The sequence below is a fragment of the Apaloderma vittatum genome, unplaced genomic scaffold, assembly GCF_000703405.1.
Source record: "Apaloderma vittatum isolate BGI_N311 unplaced genomic scaffold, ASM70340v1 scaffold1195, whole genome shotgun sequence".
Taxonomy (NCBI): Eukaryota; Metazoa; Chordata; class Aves; order Trogoniformes; family Trogonidae; genus Apaloderma; species Apaloderma vittatum.
The window spans coordinates 58,119-85,741 of NW_009716389.1; the positions used below are offsets into that span (position 1 = coordinate 58,119).

The 27,623-nt window shown below is 43.0% G+C and overlaps 1 protein-coding gene across 1 annotated transcript in view; it reads left to right on the top strand.

Annotated features, from left to right (window-relative positions):
* LOC104274000 (neurexin-3-like) overlaps positions 1-27,623 on the top strand; it is a 261,458-nt gene that overhangs the window by 12,767 nt on the left and 221,068 nt on the right. The window contains exon 2 of the mRNA XM_009869507.1: positions 20,080-20,097. Within this exon, the coding sequence (XP_009867809.1) occupies positions 20,080-20,097 (18 nt within the window). The remainder of the gene's footprint in view (positions 1-20,079; positions 20,098-27,623) is intronic.

Sequence of the window (27,623 nt, forward strand, 5' to 3'; positions counted from 1 at the left end):
ACTTCTTGCTGCACTGTTTGGGCTGTTTTGTAGACTCCTCTGTTTAGTGTTGGTTTATAGTCAGTAATGAGGAAAAATAGATTTGTACTTGACAGCAGCAATATAAGTTTTAGCTGGTTTTGCCCATCTGTGGTTTACATGCTCTTCAGCAACATTTCAAAACAGGGAAGGGAAGATCCAGTTCCCTTAAATGTTTCTGGTAGAGGGAGGTTTATGATTTCACCCAAAGTACCAAAGTAAAACACCACATTGGTAGTGTTTTACATTTTGATTAGACTTTTTTGTTTGGTTTGGTTATTCTGAGAGAAGATCACATGGAAAAAATGAATTCCTCAAAAGACCTGGGCTTTTTGCCTTTGCTCTCTTTGAGCAGCTTAAAAAGAACATTATAGAAGTGTTTTTTGTTCTGTGTTTGTTGCCCAGAAGCTTTTATTTAGACACTGAAAATGGTTCAAGTATATCCCATTTCTAGTGTTACCTATGAAAACAAAGTTACCTGGCAAACAACAGGCACCCAAGGGAGCAGAAAGTTCTGCATAGAATGAAGGTGATGGCAGATGGGGCATGATGATCTTGCGTTTATTCTGGAAAAAACATAATGAGAAGAAATGAGTAGAGGATTTGTAGCCCAAAAGTGCTCTCATTTTCAGTGTAATCATGACGTACTGCATTTAACCATGCTGTCTTCCAGCAGATACTCTGTTCTACTGCACAGCATATAGGATTGTGAGTAGGACTCCTCCACTCAGGAGTAACTATTAGTTTTGACCTGATATTTATTAGAGAAGCTGTTTAATTTAAATTATTAGAAGGTGTAAGGGTTATTTTATTGGATTATCTTTGTGCAGTGCACAACAGAATTTAATTGTTGGTGCTGTGGAGAAGCACATCACTAGAATTCATCCAGGTCTGTAATAAGACCGATCAGCAGAACTAGGCCAGAAGGAAACAGATCTAAACTAACAGGCAATGCCAAGATCAGGAGTGACATTTGTTGGTAGTGCTGTCAAAGTGGATCCCAAGATACTCACAGAAAAGAGAATGACCAGTCCAGACTGAGCTGTATTGCTAGAGCTATTAGCTCCATGATAGATGATTGGAGAGTGGTTCCCAGAGCTGTGATTGCATGGATCTTTTCCTTAACTCTTTTTGGCAGTCTTTCGTAAGCCAAACGACACCTAAACGTCAACAATTCAGCTGTTACTTCCTGAGAGCACAAGTATGAGTTGATTTTTGTAGCTGCTTATGGCTTTGCTGCTTTTCACTTCTTTTCCTCCAGCCTAATTGTTCCATCCAGGCTTGACCTTGGCTCTTTTAGGCTCATCACTCTGTTGGGAGTAGGAAGGAAGCAGATAGGGCTCCCAATTTGGCACTGATCCTTGTTCCTCTTGCCCCCAACCCTAACATGGTAGATGGAGCAGGCTGGTTTCAGGAAGGGGAGGTGGAGTGAGAGAGATCACAGATGATGCGAGCAGAAAGCAGAACTGTCAAGATGATCATGGCTGGCAGGGGAAGAGCCTCCCGGTTGTGACTGGCCAGGCCAGCTCTTGCGTGCTGGCACTGGGAGGCAAAGCAGTCTCTCTGAGGCAAAGCTACGGGAGGCTGGGGGTTGGGCTCTATAACTGGAGAAAAAGCAAGCGAGTCAGTGAGGGAAAACCCAGTCGTGCTGTGTGTTTGAGGTGGGAAGGCTGCCCAAGCATGGAAAGCTCATCAGCCTTCAAGGCACCCAGTTGGAAGGTAGAGCTGTACTTTCACATTTGCGTCCTAGTATTTGTCTTCAGCTAAGTGAAGCATCGACATCTTTTGTGGATCTGTTCCATGAGCATCTGCTAGGAGGGCCCTAATTCTCCCTACTTTTGATGTTTGATTCTGTTGCTGGAATTGGCTACCTGATACTAGAGACACACTCCTCACACCTTGTTAGCCCTCATCAAATGTATTCCAAGGACTTTGTCAAGTATAAGAACAATACAGTGATGCATGAATCTCTTTTTTCCTACAACAGTCTTTTTTTCTCATTCTTCTGCTCTTGGCTTTGGGGACTGAAGTCTTCTAGATCTTCAGTTGTCACTATGGATTCTGTTAGACCCACACATAGATGAAATTAGAGGAGTTGTAGGAGCTTTGAGTCTTCCTTTCCTTTAATAGGATGATGTAAGGGTGCTGTGACCTTCTTTCATTTCCCTCCGGGCCTTGTGACAGAGAGCTAGGTAGTGGAACATGGCTAACACACTCAAGCTAAACTCATTTCTGAGAAAATACTCATCTGTGTTGCCTTCTAGAGCAATTGCTCCTGTCTGTCTGAACTGAGTCCTCCTGACCTCCCTGGTATTGAAAGCCCTGCCAGCTTTAAGTGCTTTATATTTTCCAGAGTTAATCAGGATGGACACAACAGACACCTCTTCTGTGTGTGGGAATCTCAGGAAGGAGCAGATGTGTGATTGTCATTCTCCACATGAACCTGTAAATTGCAAGACATGAGGTAAAAGCTCCATCTGCTGGAACAGTTTTTGAAGGCCCTGTTGGAGACAAGCCTTCTGCTCTCAGATGAGGTGGCTTCATTCAGGGCCACCTACAGCAGACATGAAAGCAAAGACTAGTGTGGAAAAGATAGTAGGCAGAAAACAGCCAGAGCTGATGTTACCCATGTGCTGAGGCAACAGCATCAAGGCTATCTTGATCATCATTGGTGCAGGTGCCAGGTCTTGTATTTTCTAAGATGATTGCCAAAGTCCAGCCTCAGACCCTGTCAGGAAAAGCCCAAAGTTGGCCAGTATCCAGCAAACCAATGATAATCTGTGTGTCATGAGAATGTATACTACTGAGTGATATGTCATTGATAAGACGGTGGTTTGTGCTGTGTTTGGTACAATGGAAAATATCTTTTCTTATTGGTATGGAGGGAGACTGTGAAGAGTAAGATGTAGTGACAAAGTGGTACTAATGCTCACTGCCAAAGGACCTGTTAATATCCTTGTCATCTGATGAAGTGGTATCATGGGGCATATCACTGGGGCACAGTAAGGTGCTGTTAAGTGCTCAGTTGTTCTTAAGAGTTCTTCTTAAGAGTTTTAGCGACTCTGGAGATGGAGATATCAGTTAGAGCTTGCAGGATGTCAAATAGTCAAGCCAATGTTACCATACTAATAAATAAGCCTCTTTGACCATGCCAGACCTCTTGGCCAGCATTAGTTGGGTAATACCCAGCAGAACATGTGGGGAGAGGGGATTCCAGTTCCACCTGTGGGACTGAATATGTCTATAGTCATTACTTCTGACAACATGATTTCTTTATGTGAGCATCATGCATTTCCTGAAGGCGATCGTGTAGGGCATAAAATTATATGGACAGTCAGAAACTGTGGCCTTCCAGTACCTGAAGGGGTCCTACAGGAAAGATGGAAAGGAACTTCTTATAAGCACATGTAGTAACAGGGCAACAGTTTTAAACTACAGCAGAGTAGTTTTAGATTGGACATTAGGAGGAAGTTCTTTACTTTGAGGGTGATGAGACCCTGGAATGGGTTGCCCAGAGGAGCTGTGGATGCCTCATCCTTGGAAGTGTTCAAGGCCAGGTTGGATGAGGCTCTGAGCAACGTGATCTAGGGGAAGGTGTCCCTCCCTGTGGTGGTGGGGGGTGGAAATAGATGATCTTTAAGGTCCCTTCAAACTCAAGCCATTCTATGATTCTATGAAAACCAAGTGTGACTGAAGAACTTCTGAAAGGTGGCAGCATGGCATTTTTAAGAGACACATTTAGACATTATTAAAGAGGGGATTGGCCAAGGTGGTCTTGCAGATGGCACTGGACATCCCAAACACTATGGCTGTATCTGCCATTATGGCAAGGTGCTACCATGGGATATTAGACTTTAGAGGCTGAAAGAGGTTAAGACCAACTGCAAGTGTTTTCACTTGAGACTTTATAGCTGTAGTACAGGACAGGACTGCATGTTCTGAAATGCCAGAAGACACAACTTGTGCTTTCTAGGGGTTTGCGTTTTGTCATTGAATTGCAGCGAATACGGTTCTCATATCAATAGCTTTTACTTTCTTAGCAACCTGAATATCATGCCAAGAAGTTTAGTGAGATATTGGAGGGTAACAGTTGTCTTCTCCCCTAGTAATACGGCCCCCCAACATTATACACCTGCAAATTTGCGGTGGTGATGAGTATCACTTTCAGAGTTTAGTAAATAAATCTTTGGAGACAGCCTCATCCTCTTTTGTAGATCATAGTATGGCTGTAGCTCTCTGACCAGTTTAATCTTTTATATATTTTTTCCCCATTCTTTTTCAGGGTATCACTCAGAAGAAAGCTCACCCTTGATAGAAGTGGGTGTTGCTTTCTCTGGGAATCATACAAGAGACTACATAGGAGTGAAGAAGTAGCTTCTGCTCATTCAACATTACACCAAATAATAGCTGTTCTAGGTCTGAAGGAACCTAGCAGATGTATACATATTGTCTTCTGTCTGAAGATTAAGATAGTGAAGAGGACTCTTATCCACTGACATCTCCAAGTTAAAGACTCACTCACAGTTCTTCATCAGCCAGTCTGTAGGATGTGCCCTGAAGTGGTGCTGTAGACCTCAGTATTCCTAACCTGTTTTATTTTTCCTTACTCTTTGTGTTATTGTGAGGAGTTCATCAAATATCCAGCATTTGGAGTAGAAGAGTAGATAGAATCTACAACAGTTACTATTTTACCCATAGCGAGCAATTAAGTTCATGGATGTTATGAATGATAGGCATTATCCTCTCTTTAGTTATTTACAAGTGGGGATTAAAGTGGTAAGAAGGAATCAGTGTCTCTGAAACGGTGATGTGCAGAAGTGATACTATATGTTAGGCTCGACCTCTGGCCTTCTGGAGTGTGGCCAAGGCCAAGATGTTCTGACTAGACACTATAAAAGCAAGGAGATTGCATATTTCCTTCTCAACTTTTTATGGCTAATCTTGGAGAAAAAGAGCGTTCCTTATTGCCCTCCCCACAATGACAATGGTCACGACCATTCCAGGGCAATATCATTAAAAGACACAGATAGCTACTTAAACTATCTGGAGTGGTGAGTAATGTTCTCTTGGAAGGAGATGAAGCTACAGTAATGTCCTAGAACGGAAAGTTGTCAGGCTGGTCTGCATAGTGTTTCTGCTTGTTTCGCAAAGTTCTGTTGTGGCATGGCTTGTAATTAGTATGTCCATATAATATTCCATTATAAACAGCCAGGGAGATGTACTTACTTGTTCTCTCACTGGGATCTGGATATGGTGTTATTAACCCTGTCACTTTATGTCTCCAAGCTGGCAAGCTTCTTTATCAGACTTTTGATATCCAGCAACTGGTGGCTGCTGAAAAAAGTCCTTATAAATGTACATCTTATAAGTTTGCATCTTGCTAATACAGATATTTAATCACAGAATTGCAGAATGTCAGGGGTTGAAAGGGACCTCAAAAGATCATCTAGTCCAACCCCCCTGCCAGAGCAGAATCACCTAGAGCAGATCACACAGATACCATGTCTTCCATATGCTGCTCTATATATACTGCCTGCGCTATATTTCTATTAGCTTTATTTTGTAACCGTAGTTTAGTATTACTTCCCCGTGTATGCTGCCTAATATCTACGATTAATAGTACAAGACCATGATTTTCCTCATCGCTTTTCACCAGATGACCATGTCTGGGTGGTTATACTTGCTTAGATGTCCAGCTGGCCCCACCCTTCTTTCATCTTCCATGGATATATAGCAGAACGTTCCTAGTTGGGTGGCTGCTGTGTATGACAGATGAGAGGTGAGCAGCTGAATATGACTGCCGGTTTGCTTCTTGCAGATTCAGGAGATTTTCATGCAAGCCAATAAGTTCTCAACCAGAAGGAGTTTTCACAGTATGAGTTTTAAATAGGAGCTGCTTAAAGGTTTCTGAACCTGTGCAAGACCCTGGTAAAAAAATGGCTCCTAAATGTTGTTCTTGCGATGTGCTGAATTAATATTAAATTCTTGGGGTTCACCTTGCAACAATATCAGCATATCGTGCTTATGCAGTTACATCAAATCATGTATTCTGTTTTAAATTCAGTATTACCAGTGTTAGTAATCCTTTAGGACACCATTCCAAAAGGTTCTCTGCAAATCATTATCTGTGCTGTTCTTCTCAAACTTATATTTCTCTGTGGAGGGGAGAGGAGTATGTCTCTTGGACCACTTTCCTGTGTATTTATGGCTATATCCAGTCCATAAAAGATATACCCTTCTGAACCACTTGACGGTTACATGCAGTTCTCTTTAAATGAGTGGGCTGTTTTGCATATCCAGCTGTTGTGTAGTCTTCCATCCTTGAAGGCAGTGAAAACCTGTCTGGAGGAAGTCCTGTTGTAGTTTGGCCCTGAGGGAGTCAGAACTGATGGTCTTGAGAGGTCCCTTCAAACCTTAACTTGTGATTCTCTGGTTCTGTGAACTCTGACGCACATGTCACTGCATGTGTCTGGAACATGTTGTGAGGTGGCAATACAGAATAATCAACTTTCTATCTTGTTAAACATTATGTCTTTGAAGAGACAACTAGGTCAGAAGCCAGTTCAGGAATGCTCTTCTTAGGTTACTACTCAATATAGCTGAAATACTTTTCTCCTACAGTCTGGGAAGGCTACTGCTTTCCAGTCATTTCCAGTGGGATCCACACTGACATATTCTTCAGGAAGAGAGAACAGATATTACCCTTTCGGTAATTAGAGGGCATTGAAAAGAAGGTGCAGACCCTCTTTCAGATCCCTCAGCAACAGTGCTTATGACCATCACTGAAATTCAAAGATGAATTGCATCTTTGCTCCCTAACGGTTATTGTTTTGTTTCAGGGTTGTGTGTCCCTAGTGAAGGAGATTTTTATTAGCTCTTTAAGTATGGGACTGATTACTCACCTAGCAGTGAATGAGGCTCTGTAAGGTGTTACAGGAATAAGCTGAACAGCTTTCCCTGGTTCATGCTGCAGTTACGGGCCGTGAATTGTTCAGGGAATGAGAGGGCTGTGACTCTCCATGACCTCATCACAGACATCGAGGCACAAACACCTTGGGACAGCCTCACATATGCTGCTGGTCATAACACCTTCATTTTCCATGCTTTTGGTGTATGAACACTTAAAGTTGGATCCCAGCTGGTGAGGAGTTCCTGGAGGAGGTGTACTAGCTTTTACTCATGCAACAAGCATCTGGTGGAAATTTTCTGCAAAGAGATTGCATTTAGTAGTAAGAGACTGAATTGTGTTATTTCTGTGCTTAAGACACAGGTGAGTTAGTGCTAGTGTTTGACAGTGCATTTAGCAGTCAACTTGGTAGGGGGATTGTGCTTTCTCAGTTTATACAGCGCTCGACACGTTTGTGTACTGTTGGAAGCCAATTAGTATGATGGTGGCATTTCTGGATTCAGAAATCAGCCAGGATATGAATTGAAGACTCCACTCATTTGCTTTTAGTTACCTCATGGAAGGACAGCTAGCTGGGAGTAACTTTGTGTCTTTATTGACATACAGTGGGTTTGAACCTGTGGCTTGGAGGTGAGAAGCTCAATACTTCTTGGCAGTGCCTTTTTTTTTTTTTTTTAACAAGGAATGTGGGAAAATGAACATGGAAGCTATTTATGTCACACGCTCCTTTTCACAGATTTAAGAAAGTGTAAGATTTTAAAAACAGATTTGTCAATACTGAAAAGGTGTACAGCTCTTTTCCCTATACCTTCTCTGGCTGTTTTCTGTTGTTCTGTGTGTGAGCTGATGTGTATTATGTTAACACATTAATCAAAAGTGTTTTGGACTGTATGCAGGAAAAACAAACCCAAAATGCTTCTGTATGCAAGTGCTGGTGATTTTAGGGGCCTGATCCTAGTCCATTCAATGAAGAGACACATCTGCTGAATTCAGTGGGAATGAGGTCCTGCCCTGTGATTATGCACTTGGGTATGCATCTGCATGGATCCTGCTGCAGGCTGGAGGACTACATTTAGACATTCACACAAGAAAATTTAGCGTTTTGAAACATGCAGAAATGCAGCTGTTTCCCGTCATTATGTTTCACATTTACTTAAGTCAGCAGTTACTCTTTTCCAAGCAGTGCCTTTCAACAATAAACAAGGCAAATGCTTCCAATAGAACCTCTTGATGACTTCTATTTAATTTAAATATATATATTGCAGCAGCAAATACAGCAATAACGGAATATAAACCCCACTAACACATACTCTAAAAATGATATGTAAGTGTAGGAGGGAGAGCAAAAGAAGATGCATTTCTTCTGATTATTCTTGCTGTATTTAGGGTGATTACTGCATGCACTATATATTTTTATGTGTAATAAATAGTTCTCACTTTACAGGCACACTGGAACTCCGTCCTCATTGGAACTGGAGTGAATGAATCAATAATTAGTTGATACTTACTTATACCAAAACCAGAGGCATGCTAAATGCATTATAGATACTAAGTAAATTTCAAGACGATGGTCTTTATTTTCAAATCTGTAGGCAATTCAGGGAGATGATTGTTTAGAACAGAGGACTGTTAGTGATTCCTTGGCCAGAGAGATCTACTGAAGCACAAATCTTAGCACCAGGTGGGTAACCAGCACTGTGGCAGCCTTTTCTGATGAATCTTTCCCTTAGAGCTGTTCCACACTGGGGAGCAGGCGGGTGAGAGATAGTGTGCAGGGATTTTTCAGGACCTAAATAAGAAGGTGCAACAACAAATAGAGTAAGAAAATAGACATTTTAATGAGATATAATAAAAAGAGGAATATAGATAACGAGTAAATCTTATGTCACTTCAGAAGCTGGCAAACCTGCTTTCATGTGGCCTCAGATGGACCTTGGAATTTTCTCCCTCTTTCCATGGTGTAGAGCTTTTAATTTTGTGTAGCAAACAGAATCGTGCATCTTCTCCAGATGGGTTGGGGTGTTATTTCTGTCATAACACCCACGAGCACAGAGCACAGGCTGGTACAGGGCACTCCAGCAGGTTCCCGTGCAGCGGCTGCTACTGCTAACCTATGGGCTTCTCAAGGCCCAACAGAGGAGCCATGGCCAGGTCAAGATCGCTAGCTCCTCTAATACCGTGTCTTTCACAAGGCTCCCAGTACAGAACTGAGTTACAGATTAATCCAATTTGAATCCTGTAATAAACCTAGATTCTGTGTTAGCTATGATCAGTATTGAGAAAGTGGGAGTTTTATTTCTCTTCCCACCCTTTATTTCCAGAAGACATGCATAATCTCAGGAGTCTTAGAGAGGTGTATAACACTGTGTGAGTTGGATTCAGTGCTGAAATTCCAGTAATTCTACTTAGACCTTTCAACAAAGAGGCAACGTGATACAATATCCAGGCTACTACAAGTCCCTTTTAATGTGGAGAATGCCACCTGTGGATTTTTATGGGACATCTGTGTGCCTTGCAGTTGGATGTGCTATGTTATTTCTGTCCTGGGATGCTGTGATGCAGCACAAGGAGTGGTGGCATGTAGCACTAGTGACTGCCAGGTGTAACTGGGCTGCACAAGCTGCTGCTTCTTCAGAGCTCAGATGGTGGCCTCTGAGAGCAGTGGTTGTGAGGGGCTGCTAAACAAGTGCCTCCAACAGTCTGGGCCTTTTCATAGCCTAAATTGGCCACAGCCCGTGCCTGGCACCTGTCCGTGTTGGTGCAGGGTGACCCAGCCCCTTCCTGAGCCCCTGCCCAGCCCCAGCACCGGTGGAGGGGTGGGGGCAGGCAGGGATCGGGGCTGTGGCTGCAAGAGTGAAGAAGTCAGGCCAGGAGAGGGAGGGGTGACCCCCTCAGGAGCCACCACCACCCCCCAGAGATGTTCCCAGTAATTTTTCACAAGGGGTGAACCACACGACGTGCTGGGAACTTGGCAAGGCGAAAGGCGATCCCTGCGGGCAGTTGGTCGCACTTTTCGCAGGCTACAAGATCGCTGCGGGGGCCGCGGTCATGGCACTATCGGCGGGAGGTGAGCTGGCTTCTCCTGTTGCTTTCCTTTCTCTTTCTTTCTAGTTCCAGCAAAAGGGTTATACCTATGGCAAGCCCCGTTCTTTTGTTTCCGCTAATGGTTCTTTACTGTGAGGCGAGTTAATAGCATTAAGTGGGCAACTGAAGCACTTCGATGTTGGGTCTTTGTTGATTGGTAAATAAAACTGGTTTTAGGAGCCTTGGGCTTGATTCACTTTAATCCTGCCCTGGGAATCAGTGAACCGGAGTCATCGTCCTGAAAGCTTGGGCCGTGACAGTGTTACAGGAAGGTGGCCTTGTGTGAGCGCGGATGGGCTCGGGTAGCCCACAGCTCGGCCAGGGGAGCAGTGGCTCTTCCTGCCACATGTAGGGTTAGGTTGGCAGCAGAAGTGGGCATGGCGAGTTTTCCTCCCTGCATTCCCCTTTGTTTTGCAGCCTCTGACCCTTTCCAGAGCAGACTGGGTAGAAGTATCCAATGCTAACAAGGAGAGTCAAGTGGATTTGGAGAAGGGTCCCCTCTTCCTCTCCCCTCCACTCTTGCCTAACTAGGCTAGTCACAGCCTTCTGTGGCTCCAGCTTCTCTTCTTCAGATTGCTCTGAGGGGAATACTAACATCCTCTAATAACTCTGTCAGACTTATCGAGGGATTTGTTTTATTAATTCCAAGACTGGGTACAGCAAATAGATTATAGCACGGACCACTTCATAGGCTTAACAAGCCCTTTCTCTGCTTGCTTATCAATTTTTTTCCCCCAAATCTCCTTGTGTTAACTCTTTTTTTCTGTTCTTTGTGTTAGTATTTATTGAATATCCTCGGTGCTGTATATGTCACAGGGAATATTCCCCAAGTTCCTTTCCATCCATCATTTTTTAGATGATAAGAGGAATGAAGGCAGCACAATTTGCAGTGGATTTGGGGGCAGTAAATGTCTTTGGTAGCTTCTGAGAATAAGACAAAGCTGCAAGTATCCAGCATGCATGCAGGTTCTTGCTCAATAGGAGGAGAGATACCCTCTTTCTGTGGCACATGGTGAGTAATGCACTGGTTTCAGCCTGTGTCAATCTTGAAGGTGATGTAAACAAAGGTGGAACACCACACGGCTGATTTCAGTACTTTGAGCAGAGAGCCTGCAATGTGGCTAGGTTTAGCATCTTGGGTCATATAGCTAATTCACTTTAGTGTAAGCCACAAGAGTGCTCAAAAATAGGTTAATTTTTGTGGCGGTCAGCATGGGAGAGCCCACTGTTTTGTATCATCATCAGTAAATTCCTTGTCATCTTGATCACATTCTAGTATTGCTGCCTTTGCTGGATCTGAGAGATCTAGAAAGAAATATCTATGTTGGTGAATCCAAGGAGGGCATAAAAAATGAGGAGGATATTTAATTTAGGAAGATCCATCCAGTTGCCATCCCTTACTCATGTCTAAATCGATTAAAATAGGAAAGCTGTTGAAGAGAAACTGGCTCCTGTGTCCCTAAGATCTGTTGTGTGAGTCACCTCCAGCTTACAGGAACATCTCTTGCTATTATATCATGCAGCCACTGAAGTGTCACCTTGGTTGATGTAGTCCTTGTTAAAGTCAAGAGAAAAATTGGGCTTTTGACGAGAAGTTAGTTTCAACTCTAATTAGAACATGAGGAAGCAGCTGTCTATAGGAACTCTCTTGCAAGTAGTTTTTGAAAGGCTTTGCAAAGTGTGAGGCTTTTTCACCTTGAAGGGAAATCTGAATGAGGACAGAAGTTTCCACCCATAAGTGTTTGCATGGAAGCAGGTAGGGAAGTGCCTAGGTAATGTTATAGAAGTGTGAATAAACAGGCTGAAGTATAAGCAATGTATGCTTCTAGAAGATCATACATTCTTGTTTCAGCTGAGCTGGAAAGGAAAGAGAAATTTTTTTCCTCTTTTCAGCGCTGGAGCTGACCTATGAAAATGCAAACCCAACTTTCTATGTAACCCTACCACTACTCCTAATATGTGAATGGCTTGCAAGTAGTGGTCGCAAATATTGTAGCTGAAGGCAGAAAAGTCATTTAGTCCCTTTTTTGATGTGAGTGGTCACTTAGGTGGAAAAAGCTTTGGCACTTTTAGTATGTAACACCATGAACCATATGGCAGCTTGTGCTGTTTGCATTGAATGACAAATCGTAGTGTTTGTGGAGGAGACTGTGTGCTGTACATGTGTAACTTGGGCACGTACTATCAGTGCGTCCATGTTTTTCCATGTCATGCCTCACAGGAGCTATAGCTCGTTCTTGACGCAAGTGTTGCGAGTGAATTCTAGGGCAGGTAAATGCTCTTTATAGGGCTGCTCACTAGGCCCTGCTGAGGAACAAGGACCTCCAGAGAGGCAGAGAGCTCTTAGACTGATTTGTTCAAACACAGTCTGTATTTCTTATTCATAAACGTCTCAGCCTGAGTTTCTGACAAGAATAGTAGCTTTTTTCTCATTGAATTTTTTTGCCAGATTGTGTAGTACTGTATGCCCCTAGGAGTGGGACAGGCTTCCCATGGTTTTAGATATGTGCTAAAATATACTGGCTACACAAATGGCCTGGTATAACTAACCCAAGGATAAAAAATTTAGGTATCTTTCACTGTCAGGCACAAAATGGCTGACATACGCACAGGGTCTTGATGGACGAACACTCTTCAGTTTAGAAAAGAAGTGTCTAAAGCAGGAGGGGTGAGGTAGATAGTTACAGTCAAGAATGCTGTGATCATGCTGAATAGAGAATGTTACTTCATAATATTTTATAAAGCAATGGGCAGGGATTGCCCAATATCGTATATTCAGCTGCAGGTTTTATACAAACAAATGAAAATAATGTTTCACAGTACATCATTCTCATTCCAGAAGAGACCCGACAAATTGAAGGAGGGAAAAGTCCATCAAGTACTGTTAAACGTTTTGATCATGCTGCAATTTCCACCAGTCTATTGTTGCTGGAAGCTGTTAATAAGGGTACTGTGAGTTTTCTCAGTTCCTTTGACTCTTCTCCGGAACCTGCGCTTGGCTCCTGTCAGAGCCTGGGCCCTGGCACCTGCCCTGCCCTAGTGCTGAAGCTCTTAACTTGTGATGCCTGGCAGCTGTTGCTAACAGTATTGTCTGGGGAGAGTGCATTTTGAATTAGAATAATAAAATAATAGAAAATAGGATTGGAAAAGGTCTTAAGGGCCAACTAGTCTTTCCAAGACAAGATCAGGTGTATCTGAACAATTAGTGAGAAATACTCGTCTAGTCTTTTCTTAACGATCTCAAATGCTAGTGGCTAACGCACAGTAGCCAAGCTATTCCAGACCCTCACTACTCTGTTGTTATCAAGTTTCTCTAACATTAAACCCAAACTTCCCTTTCTACGTTTTAAGTTTCTTCTCATTCTGTCTGTGGTGAATATGGAAGACACTTTTTGTTTCTTTCTACTTGCAGCTGCCCTTCAGAAGTTCTGCAGTTACCTGTCTTTGTGCGCTCCACAAGACTGCAAACACAACTGGCTGAACGGAGATGTGTGGTGGGGCTGTGCTAAATAGCAGGGAGGAAATCCTCTATTTCCTCCAGTGCCCAGGCATCTAGGCTGAAAGAGAAAGAAGCTTTATCCCGGAGCGCTCAGGCAATGTATCTAGGCAGTTTAAGTGAAGATCAACAGATTGTTTGGAGGGCGCTGAGTAATTAAATTCTAGTTGGGTTTCTAGTAGTAGAAGGCTACGGAACTATTGACTTTTTTCCCCGGCAATGTAGCCTGGGCCCCAAGGAATGTACGTGAGCATATTTGTTGGGATGTGTGGGAGAGGATGATGGTACTTTCACTGAAAGCCATGAAATCAGCAAGCAGCTTTATCTAAGAATAGTAATGATACAGAGTTAATTATAAATTCATTTGTCTAAAGTTTTTTTTGTTGTTTTTTCACTCTTAGTGGAGCTAAGAAACTCTGTCCATTGGTGTCCAAAAGCAGCAGGCATACTTAATCCCTCTATGCCATTTTGATGTGAAAGCACTTTTCTAAATGGTCAGGCAGTTGTAGCAAAACCATAGTGGCTTGCAAATGTCTCCCCAGCTAGCCATAGCACCTACTCTCCCTGAGTATCTTGGTCTGAAGGGAGAAATCTTGGCCCCTTGAGGCAAAGGGCCAATTTTATTTAGTAGGTATAGGATTAGCTCAAACTTCATGTGCTTTAGAGGGTGATATACTCAGGCATGTGTCAGTTAACCTCACATTTGACCTCATGAGGAAGGCAGGCTGCCCACAACTTTAACTTACACGCTATGGAGAAGAGCATTGGAGGCATCAAATCACTGTTAATCATTCAGATAAGACTTGAAATCAAATCCTTTCACCTCATTTAAATCAGGAGTGCTTTAAAATCGCATGGCACTTTTAGTAGAATCAGCCAACTTTCATTCTGCCTCTTTAAGTAGTTCTTGTTGTTCTAACTCTGACATGCTAAACTGCTGTATGGTGTTCCTATAAGCTGTTAAACATCTGTCTCTTTCACTTCAGAGCTGGCTGCATTTCAGTACTGGATGAATGATTCCTATATTCACAGCTAATAAGTGCTTTGGGATCCCAAGTATTAGCTGTGCAAAGGCACAGTACCACAAATGTCTGCAATTCTATGGAACATATCAAGTGAGTACTATTCCCAAGAGACTGAAGCCTAAGAGATCCCATAGGACAAAGGACACAGAGAAATGTAATTGATTTTAATGAACTTGTTTGTGTATGTGTCACCGCTTGTCTCCACTGAATAAAATCAGAAGTGTTCAACACTCCATTAACACAAATTACAGGGTCCTATTCTTCTGGAGTGAGACAATAAGGCCTACACCTGCTAGTACTGTGTAGTTCTTCATGATCCCAGTGTGCAGCTCAGTGACAGACATAGGCTTAAGTGGTCTTGGATTTGTTTCAGTATCCTAAGCAGTTAGCAAATTAAACATAAATCCACTTCTGTGGCAATTCCATGGAACCAGTGGAAGGACACCAGGGATGGAGCCTACTACCAGAGTAAGACAGAAGATGTTCAGTAAATATGAGACTTGAAATTGTGATGCTATCAGAGTAACTTTCGAGTTTTTTGTGAATTTAATGCAGCCAAGATTTTGACCTAGTTAACCAGAAATACGAGGTGCCTACCTCCTGGGTGAGCTTGGGCACTACAGGAATATTATGCTAATGCTTGGAATTTGTCTCACTACAGAGCCCATCTTTACCCAAGCAAATTGTTGATAGAAACTGTTTATACAGTGTAAATGCTATTTCTTTTTAAGTTGCCGTAAACCTCCCAGATGGTTTTGAACCACTGTGTCCTGAAGAGAAAGACAAGGTGTCTGTATGGTTTTGCACCAACAGCTTGGTGTAGGAGACGAAGCAGTATCATACCTTAACAGACCAGGTCAGGAATCAGCATCTGGAATTAACACTTTGTTTGATAAAGTATCAAATTAAGGAAGACTTTTCTCATCACATTTTGAGGGATTTCCAGTTCAGCCAAAATGCACCTCTTCATTGTATTGTTAAAATGTTGCATCAGAGCTCAGTAGGAAATGACCTGGTTCTGAGTCACCAGAGTCTCTTACTGCCACACCACAGGAGTCCAGGCTGGCTCATCACCTATCTTTTGAATCATTTCCCAGGCTGCCATAAATACATCAATCTGTGGTCTTTGAACTGTTTCCATATATATCAGCAAGTCAACGTAAGTGTCTGAGAGTTCCCAACCAGTCACGCTTCTGCCACTGAAATTTTACTTATATCCATTTTCTATATTTGCTGCACGATGAGAGCCAAATCTGCTTTAGAAAAGCCTTTTTTTTTTAGGTGTCGGTGACTGAATGAGCTTCGTAATAAGGTAATTTTCCTGTCTAAAGGCAGGATTTCCTCTTATTTGAGAGTAGATGTCCTATGACAAAACGATGGCATCTAAGTGTTACAACTTTTGCCCTCCTCCTCTCTCCAGTTTCTGCCTGCTCCCCAATTCTCTCCACATACTGGTGTTCAGAGAGCAGGTGATCAGAGAGCCTCGGAGTGGGGTGTGCCAGAGACCTCGAGGGACTCATAGTACAAGGGAGTGCCATTCACTTCTAGGCGCTTATTTCCACTTAGGCTAGGGTACTTCCACCTGGCAGCTGTTTGTGATGTGTAATTCCAGTCAGTGGCTCTCAGTTTAGCTGACAGAAGACAGGTGTCCATAGCCCATCAAAGCAGGAACGAGACTGAATAGAGCATGGAGATGGGAATGAAAGCAGGTCTCCTCAGGTCAAGGTGATGTGTGCTGACAGGGCTGGTGCGCATAGAAATTCCACGAGGTCCTTGTCTTTTAGTTGGAGAGAGAAGCGCACTCATGACGTTGCCGTAAGGATTGCAGAACAATTTTGGCAACAATGACACCTCCCCTTATTGCTAAACTTCTTGTTAAAAAGGTTAGAGTTAAAAATACCTCAGATGTTTCCTCTACAGCCACGGGAATGATCTGAGCTGCAATAACGTTTGCTTTGTTCGTCCTGCTCCCCTTCATCCTCCTCCTTCCCCTTCCACCCCGCCCAGATGGCTGGGGCGGCACCAGACAAAGGCAGCAGCCCTGCTGATCCCTCTTTCAACCCAGCTATTAGCATCAAAGAACAAAAGCAAACAGCACCGGCTTGCGGCTCAGCCTTTTACAAAGGAGCAGTAAATGGACTCTTGTGTATAGGATAACGCAAACTCTGCCTTGTCTTTTGTTAAGAGGCAGACCTTTTTGTGTTTGAACTGCTCTGAGCTGAAGAAAGTGGAGAAACTCCATCTACGCGGCAGTAAGTCCCATGGTCACTGGGCTTTCTGTTAGCCATGGGTTCTGCATGCCCCTTTTTACTGGGGGAACGGTGTGCCCCTCAGTCCCTGTGGCAGGTAGGAGGTCCCTATGGGAGGAGGAAGAACGTGCTGATGGAAAAGAGGGGGCATGTTTTAAACAGTCCTTTTGAAAAGAAATGGTAAGAACTTCAAGAGAATTTGAGAGAACGTCTCAGATGAACAGCTCCCCAAGTCCGGCTGCTCTGCCTGCTTGCCATCTCTGTCTTCTACCTTTCTTGAGGCATTAATTTCTTCTAATCGTGGAGCCAGCAGCCATACAGTACTGCATCAGAGATTTCTTATTAAGGGTCCTTTTTGTCAATATATGCAACCACAGTTTTAATTGTGCACCACAGTGTAGTGGCACACTACGCTGCAGAGGTGTTTCAGAGTTTTCTGCGAGGACTTGCATGGCAGTTTCAGTTGTATGCCACAATAGTATTTATTGTAGGGTTTGGGGTTTTTTTTGTGGGTACTGACTGGCTATGTGCCGTTCTTTATCTTTGCAAAGAAAGCAGTGCTTTCTCCTGTGTATTTTAAAATAAAAAACAAGTACTTTCACATTTGAAAATCAGCATTTGCCAGCAGATACCACATGGGGGGGTGTCTGCAATACAAGAAACTCCCTTTGTGTTCAGTATGGGAAGTAACACTAATGACCGGAGTTGCCAAATAGGGAAATACTGCAAAAGTGTCGCAGAGATGCAAACAGTGTTTTTTCTGATACAGCTAGTGTATACAGAAATTGTGTTGGGTGGAGACTTTCAAAAAACGATACAGCAAAAATAAAGCTAAGAGTAAAACCAGTCAGGACTGGGGATGCCTGCTCTTAGGGACATTGAAACAAAGAATACGGGTAAAGGGAAATCCGCTTGCTCTCTGACCCCTATTACTTGCCATTGAGAAATTATGTTTCAGAGATGCATCTGTAGCTCTTAACACCTCATTGTTCCCCTTTTTAACAGCTTCATGACCTGTTTAATTCATGCACAGTTAAATAAGTATTATTTCAAGCATTGTATCAGTTACAGCCCACTGCCACTTCTCTTAATTGCTTAATGTGTTTATCTCTTGCTCACCCTTGGTTAGCTGTTTCCTTTGCTCTTTCTGTGTGCTGATTCTTTTTATTTCCTAAACATTCCACAGGTTTCCTGCTGGAGCACAGACACCCTGGTAAGGCTGCCTGCTGTTCTCAGGCCCCCAGGGTAGCCTAGGCTTCAGCTGTGCCTGCTCCTTTGTCAGGCATGCAGGGTGGAGAAGAGGACAACATGGGTCTAGAGATTTGTACCAGTTTAGAGCAGGCCTTGGGGCAGCTGGTGGATTATCAGAATCATTTCTAGTACTTTATGGTGCTCCCTTATTCCTCTTCTGAAATGGGTGATCATCTTTGACTGCCACTGATTTTCCCAAGCAATACTTCAACTCAGGTCCTAGCTGTGGACTTGTAAACTCTTTGGCATCATGTTCACATTCTGCAGTGGTGTTTAAGGGTCTGCTCCTTCTTTCTACCCCTGCTATCACCTCCTTTTGCTTTTCTCAGTGTACGCATTGCTGCCTGACTCTTGGTATCTTTTCCTACCTAAAAATAATTAGTTTCAGGCAACTTTCAGTGCTAAGTGCCCTTCCAGGCTCATATGCCAAGACACCGGTTCTTAGATATAATTATGTGCTAGAAGAGGAAAGGCAACAAATAACATTCATCAGATCTGACATATATGTTTAGTAGAAGCTCTAGAAATTAAATGAGTTGATGCAGCAGTCCCTCCCCTCTTTGTGCATTGTTTTATTTGGGTTACCACCTCCTTAGAGAAGGATGGCTTGATATATGTCATGTACCACATGGACTTTTCCTCAAATGATTCTGGAGCCATTACAAAATGATAAACAAAAAGCAACGTGCACAGGAATCACTCAACACTGGAATGTAAGTGTCTCTGAAAGAAAAGTGACACTGGTTTCCGCAACTGATTTGAACAAAAAGTGGGAATACTGATGGAAATTGGAGGGGATATTTAGGGAAGGAGAATACATTCTTAGGCCTTGGTGTATAGCCAAAGCACCCAGTATGTCATGCTCCTAGACCTGTGGCAGAGGTGGTCCAGGACCTGTACTAGTCCAAGTCATTAATATATTGCTTTGAAATCTTACTGGAAAGAACATACCTGCAGCAGAACAACTCCTGGGCAAAGTATAAGCCTCCAGGACAGAATACTACCTATGGACCTGGCCTTGCTGTTTCTTCAAGCAAGTTTTTTTTTTTTTTCCCTTTGGAGGCCTGCCATGGAAGGAAAATATTAATCTAGACTAATCCCATGAGGTTTCAGGGGTTCCTTCCTCATGTTGTTAAGCTAAGTGTAGCTATTCAGAGTAAGACTAAACTTGGGATTCTAAAAAGTTATGGGAGGAGTTTTTTAAAGTACATTCTTTGGGATTGACGGTCTCTGCCCCAAACAAACACTACCTTCAAAGATCTACCTTTTCTAGGGTCAGTATTATCACTTACATAGCCTTGCTCCTCTCATATTTAAAGAAGTAATTTACCCTGGGATTTATGTGACTGATTCTGAAAACACAATCTTGTGTCACAAAGAAAGTGCTGAATGACATTTGGTAAGAATTCAACATCTTTTGAAAAAGACAACATGTGGGACATGGAAACCTCTGCCCCTCCTCCCTCACCCCTGCTGCTGTCTGCAATGAAGGATGTTGTTTTGTGAATGATGGGCAGGAGGAATGAAAAGGAATGGGGTCTCTTCTAGACTTTGGGACTATGTTGAGTGTCTTGCAGCTGGTCATAAATTCACATGGCCCCTCATAAAAGGGGAGCAGGTTCTTTTCTTTTTTCTGAAAACTTGCTTGAATTTATGTGCAAAAGAAACCTACAGCAGGCAGGTTGTTTTTTCTTCCTTCCTTTTGCATTTGTGTGTGAAAAACAGCACAATATTTTAACCAATATTCTTACAGCAACTGACGTGGCTTGGTTCTATCTGATTCCAGGAACTCTCTCTCCGGACAGATATGATGGTGGATTCACTTTTACATGCACAGCGGAGCGGGAGCCAGTGTCTCCTCCCTTGCATGGCTGGGTGCTTGGCTGCAGATGGGTGGCCTTCAAAGAAACCTAATTACTTCTGGTTTTGCATGAAATTGATTTCCATGCAAGGATGCCAAATTGTGTGTGCATCTCTAATGGCTTTTTTCTCTTCTCTCTCTCTCTTTTCCTTTTCTCCCTTCTGCTTGCCATGAAAACACCTCAACAGATGTCAATCATATTCCAGGTAAGTGTTGCTTTTGCTGAGATGAAAGGCTGCTCTTTAAGAAGTGGTGATGGGCGGTTATCAGGGGCAGAAATCTCACCCTGCTTCCTGAGAGCATACAGAACAAGTTTTCATACTGGACATCACAGCGTCTGGATTGCAAAGTCTTTGCTAAAAGGAAAGCTTTGTAGTAGCAAAGGTCACAAACTTCCCGCCTCAGAGATTACGTTGTGTTGGTCAGTTAAAGGGATGTCTTCTGAATGAAAATTACATTAAAAATAGTTGCTTGTATTGCTAATTACCTGGCATTGAACATTGCATTACATACAGTTTATTTCTGATACATCTGTGTGTAGTCTGGCATACAAATCTAGTTCAGTTATTTTTGTCTCCTACTGCAGCCTGCTCCATTTGCTAGTCCTATTGATAAGCTGTTCACTTTCACGTCCACTAACACAAGGGTTTTTGTTGTTGTTATATTTTAGGTTTTTAAAATCAGTGAGTATCTTTCTGGCCAAGTGTGAATGTGTGATCTTATTTAGGTATCGAAAGTTTAATTCTTGACAGGGTGCAAATGATTCATTTAAAAGGAGAAAAGAAAGTGTGTTTTATGCAGTTGTTTGTTTGAGGAGTTTTTCCCCAAGGAAGTATTTTACCACAGAGAACTCCAAACCTCCATCCACAGCTTGTGCTTGCATTGCTGAAAGGATCTGAATCCCCCAAATTCAGCTACAAGGGTTAATCAAACTAGACCACCTTATGCTGTAGTCCACATCCTGTTGCCACTGATGCCTAAGAAACTAATTTTTACCTCACACTCAGGCAGCTCCACCTGGTTTATCATTATGTGAAATGGAAATGAGAGCTGAGGTAAGCAGCTGGCATTGTTCTGGCTGGAATGGGATGATGGGAGAGTCGAGGCTATTTTCCTTCTCAGCTTTCTGCATAACTTTTGCTAAACCTGGCCTGGACCTGGAATGAGTTCTTCATTAGATTTGCTTCTTTTCTACACTTGGATAATCATATTTTGTGAAACATTTCACAGAGACGCAGCGATAGCCCAACGCTCACATAATCTCCGTGCATATCCAGCTTTTTGGCTTCTCTCATCAGCCCCTTTTTGATGTCCATCAGCCCCTGCTGATGTCTTTTGCATGCTGTGTGCATCTCAGCTGGCGACAATGAGGATGGAAGTAGCCAAACGGCAAATGTTGCCTGGCATGTTGTGGAAAGAAAGGCTCTGTGAACCATAACAGTAAATCTTTTCAGTGACCCATGGGGCTGAACATGTACCTTCTCAGCCCAGTCTGAGGTGTCCAGGAACTCCTGTCTCTTCTCATTTTGGCACAATCTGACAGGACAGGCACCAGGGCTTGGGGTCACAAGTCTCTCCACCACATCCTGAAGCTGTTCATGTGGTAGAGGAAGATGGTTGAATTGGGAGGGCAAGGCCTTGCTGTGCTCTACCAGTAGGACTCATGACATTATGCCATGAGTGAGTGCTGCCTCAAGCAACATCAGAGTCATCTCCAAGGCCTGCACAGTGTGCAGGGGATGATGGCATCTCTTAGGGGCCTAAGCGCAGGTGGCAGGACCATGCTGCTGTTACTGTGGGCACGCTGGAGTGGTCTATCCTTCTCCTTTCTGAATGGGCTCTTCTGCCCTGCAGCCCTCTTATTATAATTTATGTGGTTGGATGTGGGGTTTTTTTTATTCTCCCCACTGCTCATACATGTGTTCTTGTTCTCAGGACTGCTGTGTGCTTTCTCATGTGGATTTCTAGTCACATGTGAATGCTCTTTCCATCTTGCACTCATTTGTATGTTTTCAGCCTGACAGTTACCCCTACCTCATTATTGGGCTCTGTAACTGTTTATTCCTAGGCAGTCTAATCACTCCGCCCAGCTTCCCCTGGGGAGGACACTGGCATTGCTGCATGACTGCGCAACGATGTGGACCACCAGGAGGGTTTAGCTATGTACTTCTCCTCTGTGCAGAGGCTTTCTTCCTATTTGGCCATCCAGCTATCTGTATTGAGAGGACAGAGCCCCTGGGCCCTGGTTCCTTTAACCATCCACTGTTTGCAAGACAAATTAGGGATTTTATGAGCTGGTGGTAACTATTTACCCACAGGCAGCAGAAGGGCTGTAAAGAGCCCATTGATTAACTGAGTATTTTTTATTGTTGAATAGACTGGTTAGAAGTAATTCCCCAGTAAGAGAAAGTAGCTCTGAACAGGCTGGGGCTGGCAGCAGTGGGGACCACAAAGCTCTGCTGGGCACGGTTCCTGCAAGATGCAAAGAAGTTGGTCTTTCAAAGTAAACAGAAATATGTAGTATGAGCCTTCCCTGGCTTCGAGCTCTCTGCTTGTGAGGAAGGGGTGCTGCTACGCTACACCTTTGAAGAGCCAGCTGAAGACCCCATCTGGCTTATATCACAAATGAAAGGAGTTTGTCAGATGTTAGCCCATCTGCTCTTCAAATATTACGTCCACTGTTACAAAACAAAACCCTGTATGTAGACCAGGGCATTGGATTTGGGACTGTTGCTCTCTGTACTTGGCTGGGTCACTGATTCACTGTGTTGTATAGAGGAGAAATGATCACTTTTAGTCCTTCAGTTTCCCCTTTGAGGTCATAGCTACAGCCTCATCTCACCTTCACAGGCATGCTTAGAGATCTTGGGCTGAACATTATGAAGGTTAAGAGCCTTATTACAGAGGTTAAATGCTTCGGCAGGGGAGTAGTGTGCAGCACAGACCAGAGTGGATGCCTCTTTCACCTCTGCACAGTATCTTCCTCTTTCTTTGCACTTTATATTCTCTGCCAGTGGTTTAGATTCTGAAAGAAGAACAGCTGGGAGAAGACCGGTAGATCAAGGAGCAAGCAATATGCCTCTGTTTCACCTTTTTTTTTTTTCTTTAGTGAAAGAATATATGCAGCAGAAAGAACTAAGTATGAGTCCTTGATATTATAGTGACTGGTACTGATACCTATGGCGTGTTGAAGTTTAAATAGTGCTTATCCATGCTTATCCCCTTTGTGGGAGAGATCTTCAGATGTTCATAGGGAGGAGGATAAAGAGATGATGTTCTGGGCATTTTGCTGTCATGATTTTACTGCTGACTAGAGTTGCATGCAACCCACTAGAAATGACCTAGTTACTTGGGACCCAGAGGAAAAATTAGTCTTTGTTTGCCTGAACAACTCCTTCATAAGGATACAGAGATCCTTGGAGGCACAAGCATACTAGCAATTTTTTGATCCAATCTTTAATCTTTGAAATTCCATCTTTTAAAATCTCAGGGCTACTGTTTTAGTCTGTCTCCCTAACTCCATGTCATAGGGTCATTTAAGCAGTACCTGAATGCTGGTATCTGCTTCCTTGAAGCTGAACTCTTTTTTTGGGCACAAAAATATGTGAATTGTGTTTCAGCCCATCTGAAGTTTCCTATTTGCAGAACGTACTAGGACAGAGTAAGAATTCACCCATGCTGTATCTTCATTGCCACTCGCACAGGTGTTTGGATCCAGTTTGCCCAGGCTTACACTTTTCTTCACAGGTGCTGTCATTTTCATTCTTATGTGCCCTTTGCACTCAGGCACTGTCCCCAAAATGGATTCTCTTGCACTGAAATGTCAATGTTTTTCAGCTCCATGCACAACTATTTGCAACAATGTGGCAGTAGTGATTGCTGCAATCAGAGCAAGAATTCATCCAGCCCAGAAGTATCTTTTTATGCAAGTAGGTGTTTTGGAAAAAGTTCCACATACTATGTTAGCATTGGTCTTGTCCTTGATATACTTTTGTGGCTTTGGGTAAACACTCTTTAAGGACTTTTGGACCTGATATTGCATCGTGATGGTGTGGTCATTGATGGATGTATTTTCTCTGGATGTGTCTAGTCTTCAGTTTTCTTAATCCACTTATATTTAACTCCACAGTATCCTGTGACAAGTCCCATGGTTTAGTCATTCAAATGCAGAAAGTACTTTCCTACACTTGTTCTTACATGTGTTACTTGAGAAGTTTATTCAGTGTCTCCTATTCCTTGTGTTCTGACAAACAGAGGAAAAAATGTTTACCTGCTCCGTATTATTTGGGATTTTATCTCCATACACATTGTCAGAAATGTCTTTTGCAAGCTGAAGAATTCTGTTCCATGCCATTCACAGTTCTTTTCCCAACTTGTGCATCTACTTGATTAGGTGCCCTGATTTGCAGTGACACACGTCTTCTTATGGGTCAGGCATAAAATTCATGCACCCTCAAGTCTTGCTACCTGCACACGTTCTCTTATGTGTGTTGCGTGTTTATTTTCATGCTTTCAAATGCCACCATGTTTGCAGCCCTCTGTGTGAATACTTCTAGGAATATGACACATGCAGTGTTACAATACTGTTTCTGCCCGTAGATCTCGGGGAAAATGACTTTCTCTTTGGCTTCTACCTTATCCTCTTATTCCTTTGATCACTCAGAGTAGGTGCTACTCACCCTGACTCACTGCCCCCGATAATGACAAAACGTATCCTGGAATTACAGAGCAGAGGAAGCAAAGGGGATGGAGCTAGCACAGCTGTTGTGGGTAATTGGATTGGAAGTGGGCCTCCGGCTACAATAACAGAACTGCACTCCCGGCTGGCCTCACTGCTGGGGCCTGCAAGGAGCCCTGTGGCTGTTGTGTGTAGCATGGTTGAATCAAACAAAAACGACTGCTCCCTAGCCCCTGCTACTGCTTTGCCCAGATAGGAGAAAAACCTGTCACCATGTATGCCAGCAGCCAAAGAATCAGGTCATCCTCTTGGCAAATCTGACCTGTTTAGCAGGTAAAAGGTCTGAACTAGGCCTCTGAATGATTTTTCCTCTTCATGCATTCTTCACATCTCTCAAGACAAGGGTTTTGCTTCTCCCTCTGACTCCCATCCTTTGGCCCTGCTGGAATGCCCTCTTTTTGGTACATGAGGACTTGTAGGGAGTCTTCTTTGGTCTTTAGATTTTAGAAAACCTGAAGATGTCTATTTTAAGAAGAACCACATGGAAGACGAGGGCCATGTCAGCTCTCCTAGAAAAGGGAACTGCAGATGGAGCTGGGGAGGCGACTCAGAGGAGAAAAAAGCCTATTTATTAATGAATTACTAGTCTTAGGAAATTTGCAAAGGAGATGTAAACAACACACTCCATCAGAGTGCTCTTCTCTATAGTAGATGTAATTTTATTTTTGGAAGAATCTCAGTTTGCATGATTTCTTTCTCCAGTTCTGCTGTAAAGTATTTGCATGTGTATCTGGACCAGAGGGCACGATGTCCTGCCTCAGACGTACATTGCAGCTGGCTGTGTTATTGCTTGAATGGGTCATAGAGCCTGATACCCTGGAAAGGATCTTCTGTGGGCAAGCCTGCCCCTGGGGAGAGCTGGGCTGTCGCTGCTCCGTGGCAGTCTCTCTTCCCATTCATTAAGAGCTTTTGGGCTAATCATCTGGCAGCATCATTAAAAGGGAAATACTGAGGCTGCCTGCCTTAACAGAGCAATTCAGCAGTGCACGCACACCCACGCACACGTGTGCACCCCCAGAGCATGGGCACAGTAACACAGCACAAGCTATAATTAACTCGATGAAGGAGTCCATCTTCTTTTGTTGCTGCAATCAGTTGTCACTCTCAGCTGTGTTTTGTGCTCTCCACACCTTTTTAGGTTTTGCGGCTTAATTTTTCCATTTTAAGTACCAGATACCCAAATGTGGTGCTGGAGAGGGGGGTGAGGTGGTGGGAGCGAGGTTCAAACCACCTCCAAGGTTTCCTTCATTTTGTCCCCAACCCTGAAAATTGCCCCTGGTAAATCCTTAAAGATGAAGACTACTGTTCAACTACATTGCTCTTTCGTATCATCGTACTCTGAAGCTACTTTTAAAAATGTCCTTCTGGCTTCATAAGAATCCAGTGGTGGCCCTTTATACTTTGTGCAATTAGAGCCACTTAATATTACTGTTATAATATAGAAAGCAGATGGTTCACAGTTTTTTTTAAAAAATGTGGTTCTTTGAAATGTTACTTTGAGATCAAGGGAGATTACTATTATCCTTAAAGAAAATAATACTGATTTGGTGGTAGGTTAAAGAAATATCAAAAAACCTCCCAGACCTAAATAGGAAGAGTCAGTTGTGGCAGGCATAAATCATGGCCAGAGAGCAGGGTTTGTATGTCTGTCAGCCCTCAGCAGTGGACATGTTATTTTAATAACAAACCAGTGTTCTGAAGAAGTAGGCCACTTTCTCTTCACATTATTGCTGAAAGTCTGAAGAAGCTGGGGCTCCAGAGGCTGAGCACAAGCAGATGCTTATCTTTATCTAAGAAATGTGTTGAGAGCTGCCTTCTGAAGCCAAGTCCTTGTCTTTACTGTCAGTCATGTTTGAAGTTGAGCAATAGCAAGTCACCGGATTCCTGACTTTGACATAAAATTTCTTTGCAGGCAGATAAGCTATTTATTCTGAGGTTTTCCTAAACCTTTTCCAGAGCACTTGCTACCCGCCATTTTCATTGGGCAGCAGTTGTGCCCAGCCAGTAGATTATTACAGGAATTCCTAAATTGGTTTAGATAAAGCACATATTCCCTTCACCATTGTGACCCATGCACGATGCCCATGCCAGTTCTATACTGGCTGGACTTGCAGCCTTGAGGCTTTAATCAGAGGTTCTTGTTGAGCAAATAGAAGATTAAAAGGAACAGATCTTTCACTCGGATTTAGGTGAGACTCAGATTTTCTTACAGGATTCCCCTGGAATGGGATAGCTATTGGCACAAGCAATTGTTGTATGTGTGAATAACGTACTTTGTGGCCTGATGAGATTATTTGGCATCCTGAACCTGCTAAAATCTTTGCTAACCTTTATGGTTGATAGCCAAATACTATGATGGTAGATGTCCCCCCATTCTTGTAAAATCAGGGCTAGTTTGCAGGTCTAAACAATTCTCAGACCTCTTGCATTGGTTTGTGGGATGCCCTATTAGTTTATTGTAGTCCAGTAGCAAGCGCCACTCCATGCCACCTTGAGATGACTTTGACTTTTATGATTTGAAAATTATTTTAGTGTCTTGTCTTGAAACTGATGTAAAGGTGAGACAATGATGTCAGTTCATGTTTTCTGTGTTGATTTTTCTGTGACTAATTTGGGGCCTTTGTTAGACATGCTGCAAATGTCACAGATTTTAGATCTCAGTGGTTGAAGGTTTTGGTTGTTAATGACATTTTGCTGGAGATAAATACACCCATTTTCACTCCTACTTGCAATTGCAAGGGAGGAAAATTTTCAGATGAGAAAAGCTGATATGTTATTTCATTATTTATATTATTCAATGTAGTAATGAATCTGGAATTCTATTTGTTCTCTTTGTTAAAATAAGGATCCATGCTGATGGGCAACTTCAGAGGTAAATTTTTTTTTTTGCTATATATCTCCAAGTCCATCCTCCTTTTTCTTCTTGTGGGGGAATGGGGCTTTATTTTTCATTAATCTTCCTACTTCCATTGTCCAGTTGGGACTGGAAGATCA